Source organism: Lolium rigidum, chromosome 3, assembly GCF_022539505.1.
Source record: "Lolium rigidum isolate FL_2022 chromosome 3, APGP_CSIRO_Lrig_0.1, whole genome shotgun sequence".
Classification (NCBI taxonomy): Eukaryota; Viridiplantae; Streptophyta; class Magnoliopsida; order Poales; family Poaceae; genus Lolium; species Lolium rigidum.
Window position 1 is genome coordinate 292,761,557 of NC_061510.1, and position 14,540 is coordinate 292,776,096.

Below are 14,540 nucleotides of genomic sequence, written 5' to 3' on the forward strand. Positions count from 1 at the left end.
CCGACACGTCCGCACTTCGTGCTCGTTTTCTCTTCCGACCGAACGGCGACCGATGGTATAAATAGACGGCACGCGGGAACTCGCTTCTCCGCTTCACCAAGTGCTTATACGGAAAGCTAAGCTACAACAGAACAGAAGCTAGCCGTAAACATTCATACAGCTTCATCCATCTGCAAGAGCGAAGGAGGTCTTTGAGAGTGCGACGGAAAACTGAGATCGCGCCATGAGGCCTGAAGCTGCAGGACCACGGAGGATGGCGTCCATGGAGCGGGAGCCCAAGGCGCTCTCCCTCGACGAGCTCAAGTACGCAAGGGTACGTATGTCAGGCACCCATCCAAGCCTAGCCTACCTCGGTATGATCTTCCTTCGAAATCTCGATCGCAACCCACTAATTTTGCTTGCACTTATGCAGGAGGCAGCGCTGTACGTCCTCAGTACGCACTCCTCGGAGGACGCCGTCCGGATCTTCACCGAGGGTCTCAAGCCAGTGCTCGGCGTCAGGAAGACCTCCATGGCCGCCGACTCCGAGGATGAAGACGACGATGGCTACCAAGACGACGACTTGTTCAACCCGGACGCGTTTCCTGACGATGACAGCTTCTGCCACCGATATGGACGCACCCACGACGAGGAGCGAGACGTTGCTACCGCGCCTTTCTAGTTTAGCTTATTAGCTTGCAGCAGCTCTGTGTACATATATAGCATATGGATTCTTTTCAATATTTAATTGTTTTAGTAAGAGTTAGTAAGGCTTTTCTCCTAGCAAGACACGTGGAACAACTGATGTGACAAATCATTTTGTTGGTGATCAGTCCACCTAAATATGTCAAATTTCTTCTTTCTGGAGGAATGCGTCGCAATGCATTGTGGTATTCCCTCCTCTCACGAAAATTATCTGAAATGTTCAGATCTATACTAAATAGCATCTAGATACATTTTGATAGATCTCAGATAAGTTCTATGTACGGAGAGAGTATTTGTGAAGTAGAACTACATTATATTTACTATTTTATTTTGTACTACCTTCTTAGTTTCTTGAGATAAAGTTGACAAACTACTTGTACTTCTTAAAAGTGCAAAAAGATGGTCTTTCGTACATCTTTAAAAGATCCAAATTGTGTTTTCTGTGTATGTAATTATTTTGTTAAAATGTGTTCCCATCCGTCTTCTTTTGAATAATTGTCGATTCATCCTATGGATTTTAATGTGTTCTTTGTATATGCCATTATTTTCTTAAAAGTATGTTCCCATTTATCTCATCATTATTAACATTATCAATTCATCCTATGATTTTTAATGTGTTGTTTATATATGCATTTATTTTCTTAAGATGGGTTTGGCGACTAAATTATCATAATCTAACCGAGTGTCATTCCTACTCGGAAAACCTCGGTGCCATTCATAACTAATAATTGATGGATTAACGATGCTCAACACGGGAGAACAACGTATGCAGCTAGTCTTGAAAATCTGTTGTAGGATCTGTGAGTGCTTTGCTTTGTATATATAGATGGTCAAAATTTGCAAAGCTCGAATATAACTTGGACCAAACCTGCAACCATATGGTACTTTGGGATAGAAATAGTGGTACTCCGTATGTAGAACCGCTGTGACCCGAAGTTGCGACGCGAATGCTATATATGCCGTCTTGATGCTCAACCAGTTGATCACATATCGTTTAGCCTTCATTTTGTTAGTTGTATGTGTGTATTCATGTCCTGTGAGTCTACGCACGTCTAAGGAAAATGATTATGTAGCTTGCTTGAAGCTTCTTAGGGCATCTACAATGCAAGATGTTTAGGTAGATGCTTACAAAAAATAAATCAGATTTTATCTAAGCAGTGCTTATTTACATTAGGGAAATTAAATGTATAACTAGGCACCTCCTCTTTACAAATACGTACCAGTGTTTGAGAAAAAAATCTGATTTATGTTCATAAATAGGTAACTAAGTACCTTGCATTGTATATGACCTCAATAAAGCATATCGAAGCAAATGAAACTAAGAGAGAATGAGTAAAGTTTTTGGTTTAAACCTAATTAAAACCAATCTTTTTGAAAGGAAGTAACTGATTCTTAGCCGACTTCGCATTAAATTAATTCTCAGCCAGATAAAAACTATAATGTTGCTGAAAAGAAGTGTACCCACCACATCCCTAAGAGCTCTAAGCTCCCAGGGTTTTGGGAGCCTGTGGTAGATCCGGACGTGATAATTGTTGAGGCCTCTTGGCAGTGTGTTTAGGAGCCTATGCGTGTCTTGTAAGTTCGGTTCGCTGCTGGTGTTTAACTGTTCGTTCCGTCTTTCTCTGGTTTTTCTTGTCTTTTAGAAAAGGGATAGTGAGTGGCTTAAGTTTAAATTGGCTCATATAACCCCGCTAGTATCTAAAACCGGCAACCACACCCCCTTGCTCCGTTTTAATTGTGGCGGAGGCAAATGGCGATGCATACTTGCGGAAATGGCGACAGTTTGAGGTACCACCTCATCGGGCCTCACCGGAGGAAGAGGAGAATTGTTCCATCGCTTGGAAGTTCCAGCTGTGGAGGGTGTGCTTGCAGTCGTCCACGAAGAGTGTGTAGTTGCACACACACTTACGGTTTCTCTGTTTTCCTCGAAGCGTCGTGGTGGGCGGCAAGGGAGTCCGCGACGCTGCAGCACCCTTAGCAATTGCCGGACGAGATGATGGCAAGGGCGATAAGGGAACTAAACGTTCACTGACTTGATTTTCTTTGACTTTTGTTTAGATCTCACTGACTATTGTATCCATGTACCCAATATCACATAGAAAAAACGTTTAAGATGGTGCAAGAGGTATTGTACCTTGTTTTAGATATTTGAGGGTGTTATGTGAGCCGATTTAAATTTGAGGGGTCCTCTGTCCATTTTTCTTAATTGCAATTTGTGTTTTAATTCATAACTAGCACAGGGAGCGAATCATTCCAACGGTTTAGAGTTTTCTTTTAATAAGTTACAAGCCATATAGCAAGTACTAGTAGCTCTATTCATAGAAAGATTTTGAAAATTTATCTAAATTTAGATGAATCTAGACAATTTTTAGTGTATAGATATATTCGAACTCAAACAAACCTTCGATATGCATTTGCTATGTCTCCGTCAACTGAGTTTTTCTTAAGTCTAAGTCACTTACAAAAAAGTACTCGAGTTGCATTTTTCTGTTAAAAAAGTGCGATTGCACTTTTCGGACAGAAATGTGCAACTGGACCGAGTTGCACTTTTCTTTGAACTGCAATTGCATTTTTCTGAGGTGACTGAGACTTAGACATAGACATGATTTATGTACGGGGTATCAAAAAATTCAGGTTCAACCTTGTGTGCAATTAAATATTTCTTCAATTGCGTAACTCATGGTAGAACGGGGAATTGTTTTTTCCCCACGAAGACGTCAAGATGAATACGGAGACATCGGCGGGCGGATCGACGTGAGCGACGAAAGATGATGAGGAAGTGCAAAAAAAGTGAAAAACCTTGTCGATCAGAAAGTGGTAGCGAGTTCGCGTAAGGGCATGTACAATGGTGCTGACTAAGCTGTCTGTAAGTGGTGGTTATATGTGGTTTTGATGATGTGGAGGAAAGAGAATGAGGAGAGAGAGTGAGGCTGTCTGTAAAGTTGCAGACGATCCGTAGCGATTCTTACGGACGAACTTACGGATTGCGATTTTGCTATTGTATGGAGGGTGTCACGTAAATTATACTCACATATGGTTATGGCTAAAAATAAGAAACTTACAGACAGACTATTGTACACATTGTCTATAGTATCGTCTTTATATGACATGGATTAGTACTACAGACACCATCTGTCTAAACTAATGTACATGCCCTAAGCCATGCGCAGTCCGGCCGACATGATCACACGTCACGTCACGCAAACGGGCAATCCTCCTCCGGTTCGTAAACGTGGCAACGCGAAGCAGGCTGTTCGGACCGTGAGCTGCCGACGTGCCTGTTTCCCATTGGTGGCCCGATCGACCCTGGCGCCATGCATGCAGTCGATCGCCGGCGATGGCGGCGGCAGGCTCTGGTCGGTCGGTCACGTCGACGAGTCCGACCCGGTCACTGCCGCCTCGATCTCGTATATCCCGTTTCTCGTCCGTTCCGTTCCCACGTGTCCAACCCCGCGCCGCCACGTGTGCGCTCTATCCGACGCATGGGAGCGCGACACGTGTGGTGTTTGTGAGCGCTTTCGCTTCGTCTCGTCGACGGTATATATACACGTACGCGGCCACTCGCTGCTCCGGCATAGCGAAGCAAGAGAGACGTACGTAGGTTGCGTGTACAGTAATAAACTGTGTTATTTGCAGATCTCGATCTCGAATTCTCTGGATCGATGAGGGTCGTGGTTAAGGCTGCAAGGAGGATGCCTTCCATGGAGCGAGAGCCCAAGACGCTCTCCCTCCACGAGCTCAATTACGCAAGGGTAAAGCTCGTGCTGGTGGCAAATCAAGAAACTGGAGTATTTGGTTTCGTCATTCAGTTACATCTCAATATCTCATTAGCCCACTCACTGTTAGTTTCTTGCAGGAGGCAGCGTTGTACGTGCTGACCACGCACTCTTCACAGGACGCCGCCAGAATCTTCACCGAGGTAACGACCTTTTCTATCTCTTTTTTTCGTCACCTGTATAGCTCGATCTAGCTGTGTCTTCCTTCTCGTTTCATTGTGATTTACGCAAGACGTCGTGCGTGCTGCAGGGTCTGAAGCCGGTGCTCGTCGCCAGGAGCAATTCCACATGCTCCGACTCCGACGAAGACGGGGACGTGTTTGATCCGGACGCGTTTGTCGACGACGACGACGACGACAACGCGCGTCACCGCCGCCAGCCGCGTGGGAGCATCGCCAAGAAACGCGACTTTGTTACAGCACCCTTCTGAACTTCTGATTCACTATGCTCCACATACATGTGGAGTAGCACATGCACCAATTCGGTTTCATCTTTGGTGTTGGCACCTGTTTGATGATACTACATATATATAGGATTAACTATGAGAGTTCTGCAGCCAAATTTTGCTAATTAGGATGCATAGTACCAAAAGGTACCGCGTAGAACAAGATCCATGCGTACATGTCTTGGATGTTACATTGTACAGTTTTTTTTAACAAGAAGAGCCCCGAATGCCCTGGAAGTTTATATTAAATCCAAACAGTGAAAGTGTACATTATTACAGAGGACCTCATAAGAAAGATAAAATAAAACATGAGTCCCCGATATATGTGGAGGAGCCCTCGCTGAAAGATGTAAAAAGCAATCGGGCCCTCTCTATCTCCTCTGCCGATCTAGAGGTCAGCTGCACCGCCGTCGAGCATCGCCGGGGGGACAAAACCACTTGCTGCAATATCGACGTTGGGCGTGGCCGCTGACCTGGAAGAAGGCCTCCGATGGAGGTTGATAGGATGCCGGAGCTCACCGGCGTTAACAAACGGCACGCAGCCGTCGGGATGAAGCTCGCCGAAATTGCTTCCAACCTTCGGAAGGCTCATACAAATGAGCTCTCACTAGCTCCTTCGATGCCGATTAGCCCGCCCTCAATCACGACACTCCTGCCACGGGTGGGAGAAGGCATGTAGAGATGATTGGAGCAACAAGAACTCACCACAAAATGGCTACCAAAGACAACACCGTCGTCGCCTTCTTCATCTTCCTCCTCGCCGCCACGGCCGGCCAGGTCGATGTCGAGGGCGCATCTTTGGAACCACCAGTGCTTATTGTTGAGGGGCTTGGCAGGAGGAGCACATGATTCCACCCCCCACCTTAGGGGCTTGAAATCACAGCTCCTCGGCCATTCACCGGTGCCGCACCAAGACACCAGGGAAAAGTAGCCCCTGCTCTTCTCCTGCACTCTACCTTCCTCAATCCATCCTTCCTACCCCTCACCACCACGGCCGGCCAGCGGGAGGAGGACAAATAGAGAGAAGATGGAGGCCAAAGAAGGAGAGCAGACCTTGGGCTTATTGACGGAGATCCATGGGGAATGGACGAGCGTCGCCGTCTCTGACCGCCGGAGTTCCTTGCCACGCCGCCAGCACCACCCTCCGCACCAGATCGTGGAGGAAGATGAAGAAGGCGACGACGGTGTTGTCTTTGGTAGCCATTTTGTGGTGAGTTCTTGTTGCTCCAATCATGACTCCACGACCACGGCATCCCGCCGCAAACTCTAATCCTAGGCCTATATACATCACCGACGCGTCCCCCTCCCCATCTCCGACCGGCAGCGCCGCCGGAGAAGGGTCGGGTTCGGCCCGGTCTTCTTAGGTCAACGGGCAGAAGAGGGGGTGGGGCGGAGAGGGAGGACGAAGGGGAGAGGGCTACCCCCATTCGGTTACGTTGCTTTCCTTCTTCTTTTCAGTTTGCATTGTTTTTTTAAAAAAATTTGTGTGTGGGGATTTTCTGAATGCTCTACTTATATTTGTGATGGGGCAGGGTGAATGTCAGGTCGGCACGTACCTGCTTGTGGCAAATCAGGAGAGATGCCTTCCATCAGTTGGGGCTGGAATCAAAAAAATCCGAAATCTGTTGAGAATTTCACTGAATTCATCCCATGTCTAAACTTAATTTATCCTGGTGCCAAAATGAGCTCCTAGCGACATGCGTGCTAAAAATGTGCTGCGCATAATGGGATTAGTGAGGGAATTCATGAATCGCAACAATGTTGCATATTTTCATGGCAGCCAAAACATGAGTACCAGATCCTGAATTTTGTCCTAAACACGTTTGGAAATAGTGATGACTGGTTTTGAAGACAAAATGCAAAGCTTTTCCTTTTTAGTCAGGTGGTGTGTTCTAACAAATGTGTTTCATAATTGTAATTGTACCTGATAAAGACACAATCCAGCGGTGTGTTTCAGCAAACGCTTAACGGTGTCTTGTGGTAAATTTTTCCAAGAAAATACCATTTGACTTTAGATAGCCCGTCCATATAAATCGCACTAAATATCTCGGTTTGGAGTAGGTGATTTTACGCCTTGAAAAATGCAAGGATTTTCATCGATTTTTTTTGGGAAATTTGCGTTGAATCAACGTAAAATTCATTTGAATTTTCAAGTCGGGCAACGACTGCTGGCATTTCTGTGACAGATTTAGCTTGAAAGGCAACAGCTCCCTCTTTGCGCCGCCAACACACTTCCTTTCCCCCTCATCTTCCTCTCGACGACTCCTCGCAAATCCACTCACCACCGCCTCGCCTAGTAACACCTGCACGCCGTCCCTCGGAGTCCGCTGCACGTTCTACCACCTATACCCTCGTCAACGGTGCACCGCCCAGCCCCCACCGTCTTCCTGCCCACCTCCTCGTCCTATACTCTTGAACGACCATCGGCGCCTCCGCTGTTCCACCCCCTGGCCAAAGTCGGACGGCCCCAGAAAAACTGATGCCCACCTCGTGTTTGACGGAATGCTGACCGACGCCTGAGAGCATTTGATTTCTCGCCCAGTGTAACCAACGCCCGACAGGCCGCCAGGCCGCCAGGCCGCCACCCATTCGACGGAATGCCAAAGAGGCGCAAGCGCAGCAAGAAATCGGTCGTCGATGCCACCGGAAAGGACCGCATCAGCGCACTGCCTGACGCTATCCTCCAGGTCGTGCTGTCCTTTCTGCCCTCGGACGAGACGGTGCAGACGTGCGCGCTCTCCCGGCGCTGGCGCCACCTCTGGAAGTCCACGCCCGCCCTGCGCATCCTCTATACTGATCTGAGGTACTGGAGTGTCAAGGAGATGAACGTCTTCGTGAACTACCTCCTGCTCCTCCGTGACCGCGCGCCATTAGACGAGTGTGAGATCAGTTACCGTGGTCAATTCAGCGACGAGGAACACGCTGACATAGTTCGGTTCTCTGGTATGTGGATCCACTACGCCCTGTCGTTATGCCGAGCTAAGGTGCTCAAAATCAACGTCGGCATCCCGCTGACGCCTGGCAACTCGGCTCTCGTCTCACGGTTCCTCAGGAGGCTGGAGCTTTGTGGAGTGAGCTTGTGTGAACATGCTATAGACTTCTCAGGCTGTCCCAAACTGGAGGATCTGAATCTGCGCTATTGCGCAATCAATGGCCACAAGATTTCAGCCCAATCAGTGAGACGTCTAAGCATCATTCAATGTGCTATCAATCTGGATTCTGATACCCGCATACGTATTTCTGCCCCATGTCTCGTATTCTTGCAACTAGATGGTGTTAGAGGAGGTGTTTCTTTGCTTGAGAGCATGACATCATTGGTAACAGCATACATCAGGCTTGGTGGAAGTTACTTGGATTCCTGTTCACATGTAGATTACAGGGATTGTGATGATTGTTTAGCCTATGATGATGATGGTGGTGGTGGTGACGGCAATGGCTGTGTGCTCCTTCAAGGCCTGTCAGGCGCCACCAGCTTAGAGTTGATTACTACCGATCGTGATGTGGTATGCACTCTTCTGTTTTTTACCCCCAAATCTCCTAGTGACTAGTGCTGCTTGCCATGTACTATAATTCTGTATTTGTTAATCAACGGAAATACATTAACACACTGCCAATAATCTCCTTACAATTTGGATTGTCGCCATGGAAAGTATGTGGGTAATTGTTTTTTAATGAGCAAATCTACTAACTTCAATGCATGACAATGAATTTGGATATATCTTCAGATTCATCAGTGAGCCCTCATTCCTTCACTTTCGTCAATTGGCTTGCCATTCCACTACATCAGCTTGTTAACTTCCGTTAGATGGGGCTGCTGGATGATCAACTATAAGTCGATGTGGTGGAATCAAATTAGATATATTTGAGCAAAAGATAAGCAAGTAGGGAGAAACAGCTCAATTCAGCAATCTAGCTAATAGAAAAGTTATGTGGTTCCAGATTTTGGTGACCATTGTAATTGCAGTACGTAGTATTGTTATACCACTCGTTACTACAAAAGTATATGGAACACATGGTTATTTCATCCAATAGAGGGCCTTTCCCATAAATCCAAGCATGCTACCATTGAGCATCCAAAATGAAATTTTACTGTTCATATATTGTAGCACATGTGGAGTTGCATGTGTTTCCAGATTTCGGTGAACATTGTAATTGCAGTACATAGTATTTTTCTAGTACTCATTACTACAAAAGTACATGGAATACATGGTTATTTAATCCAACAAGAAGCCCTTGCCCATAAATCCACCATTAAACTGAGATTTTACTACAGGAGGATCTACTTCAGCAGATCTATGGATTCCTAAGCATATAGGACTTTGAACGTATGGAAATAAAATATTGTAACCCCTTATTCGGTCATTATTTTTGGGTGCTTTCTCTAGGAGTAATGTGGGAGCTCGAAAGGTGTTTCCAATTAGTAAATAGATAGAAGATAGAATATGATGTGTCATAATCTCCGTCTTCTCTAGAAGATCACTCTAGACTTTCTCAGACATACCAATGCTCCTAGTTGTTTCATTATTACTGGAAAAGTGGAAATACTATCTAGTACTCTTAACTTTCGATTTGATTTGTTCTTACTGTTTGCACTTCGTGCAGTTCATTTTCAGAAAGGATTTGAAACGGTGTCCTACATTTAGCATGTTAAAGACATTATTGCTCAATGAGTGGTGTGTGGCGGCTGATTTTGGTGCACTAGCTTGCTTTCTCCAGCACACGCCAGTTCTAGAGAAACTTGTTCTTCAACTTCGACTTGATGTGGTATATGTTATCCAAGTATTATTATTATTTTTGCCTTGTTCGAGATAGTATTTATCATTTATTAATTAATTGTATAAAATACTTTGTTAGTTACAGATATGGAAGTTTGTGACAAAAATATATGAAAGCTATAACCCAACGGTACAATTCTTGGTGTTGAAGCATCTCAAGGTAGTTGAAATCAGATGTGAGAAGGAAGATGAGCAGGTTCGCCAGATTGTTAAGATCTTGAGTACCTTTGGAGTATCTTCTGATCAAATTGATGTCCAAGTTATCCAACATACCTACTTTTCCGAGTTTTCTCCAAGTAAGTAGCTATTATTACATTTCATGATTCATGTGCATTTGCAATTTGCATTTCAAAAATTCTTGATGTTTACCATTACATAGTAAGTTAACTGTTATCAAACTGCATTTCTATGTTATTTGAAATACTTAAAAGCAGATATTTCTCACATTTAATCAAGAAAGGAAAATGTACCCATTACCTCCACATTAATTAAAGATCCAATGCAAGATCAAACCTGATCCCAAGAATTATTGCCTATATCCTGTCACTTGCATTTTCCTGTCGACCATCAATACCTGGAATCCACACTGGCAGTCTTGTGTACTGTGTAGGCCATTGATAGTGAGCTGTTATGAGCATAGGTGTAGAGACGCCTAACGTCATCCTTTAATGTCGCCCATTTGACCAGGGAAAGAGTAGCTTCGAAAGAGTACTTACCCATCCCCAATAGGAAACCTTGTTAGTAAATGTGACAAAAATCCAGTCCATCCATGTCATGATCTCAATTATCTACATTAGATGGCATAACTCCCTGTGTTGTTGCATCTCTTCACTCAAGATATGAACACCGGCTAAAGGGGAGCTTATAGGTTCTTATAGTGACTACTTAGTATGGGGCACCCTTTGGTTGCTTTGTAGTCTCTCGAGAGGGTCATAATGCTACCCTCAGAAGGCTGTAAATCAATTAGTAAGTCAAACAATTCATTCGGTTACAAGTTAATCCCTATGTTTCACTATAATTGTCCACAACTCACCGTTCAACGTAGGAGGCACATTTAACGCTTGAAACATTTAAGTTGGCCTAGGTGTAAAACAATGCAATTACCTACACTCTTTGATTTTATCACAATGGACGAGCATTTTGAAATGGAGAATCCGGAGGTTGTGGAAGGGTATAGTGAAACGGAGTAGTAAGTAATTACATGTCCACCTTGCTTTGCAGTATTTAGATCGTTGCATCACAGTGTAAGTTTAAAGGCATTTCATGTATTGCAACATCCAGTGCTCCCCAGTCCAATGCTTATTGTGTTGTGTTATGTTTCTACAGGATTCAGTTTCGAGCAAACATAGACCCTGGATTGATGGTGCATATCCAATCCCCTGATCACTTAGATATGTGTGTCGTAATTTGCTGCTATGGGTTTGCGCCTTATGTTTATCAGATGTTCTTCCAGTCTTGTTCTTTTGGAATATCAATTCTGAGATTAGCATGGCATCCATGGTAGCTCAGAATAATTATGCGGTAAATAGACTGTTATGGTATCACATGGTAAGCTTGTTTACTTTTGGTGAGGATGGCTGCTATGCAATGGTTGTCCAAGGTAAAATATTTGACAGGTTCCACATATTGTTTTTACTCCCTCCGTCCCATAATTCTTGTTGTGGTTTTAATATGAACTAAAATCATGACAAGAATTATGGAACAGAGATAGTATTTCTCACTGTGCAAATCACTAGAGATCGTTCAACTTCTTGGATTAGTTCCACAGATTTCCCAAACGGTCTAAGTTTATGTTGCCAACTTGCTTATATATTACAACATTGGACGGGTTGAAATCTACGTCGGCAGAGGACAAGTGACCTGTCGCCACATTCAGGCCACTGAGATGTGAAGATCCTGTTGCAAACGGAGGCAAGCCCCATTCTGAAGTGGCGCCTTGTCAACAACGGATATAAACAGATCTCTTTTGTGTTGGGAATCGGTGGTTCTGACCATTTTCCTAGGGGCTCCTACAATGCACAGCAGCAGGTTTCTATCTAACCTGTTCATTGAGGTAGCACAGCAAGTGTCATTTATCTGCCGTGTGAGATGTGCTTCACGCAATATTCCAAAGACGGGCTGCCATAGCAAACATTTTCACACAACATTTAAAAACTGTGCTTTCACCACAATCATAGATGACTTAAGTTTACTATTCATACGAACATGTATGTGCGATGGGGGGACGGCCGTCAGAGTACATGTCAGGTCAGCAGGTACCTGATTGTGGATCCTTGGAGTTCGGCGCCACAGGCAAAGGTCAAGTGCGGAACATCAGGAAAAACGCGGGGTATGGGAAAAATGTGCTAAGCCTAATGGTGTTCCGTAATGGGCTAACAGAATCACTGAGAAATTCAGCAATCAGCATCTCTAGTCGCGTCCCTCAAAAAGCGTTCGGCACAAATGATTTGGGGCACGTTTGGGACCGCGCCGGACAAAAAGAGACCAAAAATATGTATAAAAAAGAGGCCCTTTCCAGCCGCGTCTCTCAAACAGCGTCCGGATGCATGCATTTTAATAGAGGGGACCACCCCATGTGGAAAAAGTAGATGAGAGAAAGTGTGGGGAAAGAGAATGGCATGTAGGGACTAGGGGCTGCATGCATGCATGTGGACGCTGTTTTTGTGTCCGGCGTCCCCGGTAGAGACTCCGAACATAAAATGAGGCGCTAATTAGCTTTGGGGGACGCGATTGGACAGTTTATTTTTTCCATTTCTTGTCCGCGGTCCCCCAACGCGACTGGAGATGCTCTAAGATATGGCATTCCATGGCAGCTTTTGTTGTTGACGACTTTCAGTTGACTCCGGTCCATTTTTTTAGTGATGGTCTGAATGATAGTACTCCTTCCTAGTCAAATTAATTGTTAGATATTGCCTAAATCTGTCTAGGTTCATTCACTGAGCAAGTACAATATTGCCATGGGAAAGAACAACATTCCTATAAAAGGACACTCCGAGAAAATATGTTGTTGTCAGTTGCCAACTTGTGACACAGCAGCTGCGTAATCCACATCTTGTTATCAAACAAGCCATTTCTACTGTCTTCCATCCCCAGGTTCCATTTCCTGCGTGTGTTCCAAGCACGTTTGAAATACAATTGTCCATAGATTTTGGATAACGGAACTATCTGCCCTGCAGAAGAATTAATATTCGTCGGATCATTTGGATAATTTGCATTGAGTCGACGTAAAAAAAAATATTTGAATGCTTGGCATTTTTGTGACCAACTTCGCTTGAAAAGCAACACCTCTCTCAAATTCGGAATTTTTTATGATTTGTCACATTTTCTTTGAAGTGTATATTATTTGTTATTGACCACCACATGTCAGTGGCATAGAAAATTGCAAATGATAGAAGAGAGAATAGCCAAAATACCACTAGTGATAACCAAACATGCCAAAATATCACTAGTGAAAATCAACTTGCCAAAATAACACTCACTTTAGTTTTTTGTAGCCAAAATACCACTAGTGGCTAACTGAGACTAACACCATCCAAGAAAGAAATATATGCCCTTATCTCTTCGCAACGTTTTAACAACAAATCAACAGTTCAAGAGAAAACAATACAACACTATCTGAGCTCACTTTGACAGCGTTTCAACACAACTTGATAGCATTCATCATAACTTGACAGCACTGCAGCAACATTTTGACATTATTTCAAGTCATTTTGACAACATTCAGCAGTATCAACTATACACATGGTTGAGAACAAGATAGCACCAACAAAAGCTAGCAGCAACACATTATGGTTCAGACCACTACTCGTTACACAAAAGATTATGGTTCTCATGATTATCACAACCATAAGAGAATGGTTCTCACAACCAAATGAACTTTTACTCCTTGTACATGCACTTGGAGGTGAAGAAGCAATTGCAATAGCTACAGCCCTCTGCCTTGTCATTGGCCTTATAGGAGTAGCAAATTGAGTACCTTGCTTAGTTGGTGTCTTAGAAGAAGAAGTTGAAGACAACACTCCTGAGATTGTGCGAGAATACTTAGACATGTCAATCGGACCACGACTTTAAGAAATAGTGTATTCGGTTCTTGTTTTTTAACACATTACATTGAATTGTGCAAAGTGGATCTTTAAATATTTTTAAGTACTATGTACTAAATCTTATGTACTTCAATATTTATATGCACTATTTACAAGCATGTGTGACACTACGTTAAAGGGTCGTGGCGAAGCACGGACATTCTACTAGTTTTGGATAATTTGCATCGAGTTGACTTAAAAAATATTTGAATGTTTGACATTTTTGTGACCAACTTCGTTAGACAAGCAACACCTATCTCAAATCGGAATATTTTGTGATTTGCCACATTTTTCTTTAAAATGTACATTATATGTCATATGACCACCACATGTCAGTAGCACAGAAAATGCCAAATGATAGAAGTGTTTTTATAATTTGCCACAATTTTCTTTGATTCTCTATTATTTGCCACGTGACCACCACATGTTAGTGACAATAACAGGTGGTGGTCATGTGAAAAATATTAGAGATGTAAAGAAAAGTTTGACGAATTATACCCTCGCATTCCTTTTAAAAAACCGGATCGCTAACTCCGGGTTTGCCAGGAATTAGCGTCTGATCAACTCGTCGACCGTTAGATTTGCATCGTGATTTATGTATATGAGAATTAACATGGATGTGTAATTGCATATCTTTCACTCCAATTACATGTGAATTACACATGAAACCAAGTTAACCGAAAATTAATTAGCCGCGTCCTTTGAAGAACACCTCTCTCAAATTCAATTATCGCCGCCCCCCACAACATTTCTTTTCGAATAAACCGCATGGGCGGTC

At 43.8% G+C, this 14,540-nt stretch overlaps 2 protein-coding genes across 2 annotated transcripts; both read left to right on the forward strand.

Annotated features, from left to right (window-relative positions):
• The first annotated feature begins 205 nt into the window (after positions 1-205).
• On the forward strand, positions 206-756 carry LOC124701068. The gene is made up of 2 exons (XM_047233120.1): positions 206-313; positions 413-756. Exons 1-2 carry the CDS (start codon positions 224-226, stop codon positions 659-661), a joined length of 339 nt encoding a protein of 112 aa, XP_047089076.1. The 5' UTR covers positions 206-223; the 3' UTR covers positions 662-756.
• A 6,746-nt stretch (positions 757-7,502) lies between these two features.
• On the forward strand, positions 7,503-11,107 carry LOC124696678 (F-box/LRR-repeat protein At3g26922-like). Its single transcript, XM_047229368.1, has 4 exons — positions 7,503-8,408; positions 9,508-9,669; positions 9,760-9,976; positions 11,007-11,107. The coding sequence occupies exons 1-4, from the start codon at positions 7,503-7,505 to the stop codon at positions 11,027-11,029; spliced, it is 1,308 nt and encodes a 435-aa protein (XP_047085324.1). The 3' UTR covers positions 11,030-11,107.
• Positions 11,108-14,540: the final 3,433 nt, after the last annotated feature.

Excerpts from the sequence above, each read along its gene's own strand:
- LOC124701068 (XM_047233120.1), top strand. The coding sequence starts at position 224 with ATGAGGCCTGAAGCTGCAGGACCACGGAGGATGGCGTCCATGGAGCGG. Across the intron at positions 314-412 it reads ACGAGCTCAAGTACGCAAGG|GAGGCAGCGCTGTACGTCCT; the intron begins GTACGTATGTCA and ends GCACTTATGCAG.
- LOC124696678 (XM_047229368.1), top strand. The coding sequence starts at position 7,503 with ATGCCAAAGAGGCGCAAGCGCAGCAAGAAATCGGTCGTCGATGCCACC. Across the intron at positions 8,409-9,507 it reads TTACTACCGATCGTGATGTG|TTCATTTTCAGAAAGGATTT; the intron begins GTATGCACTCTT and ends CACTTCGTGCAG. Across the intron at positions 9,670-9,759 it reads TTCAACTTCGACTTGATGTG|TTACAGATATGGAAGTTTGT; the intron begins GTATATGTTATC and ends ATACTTTGTTAG.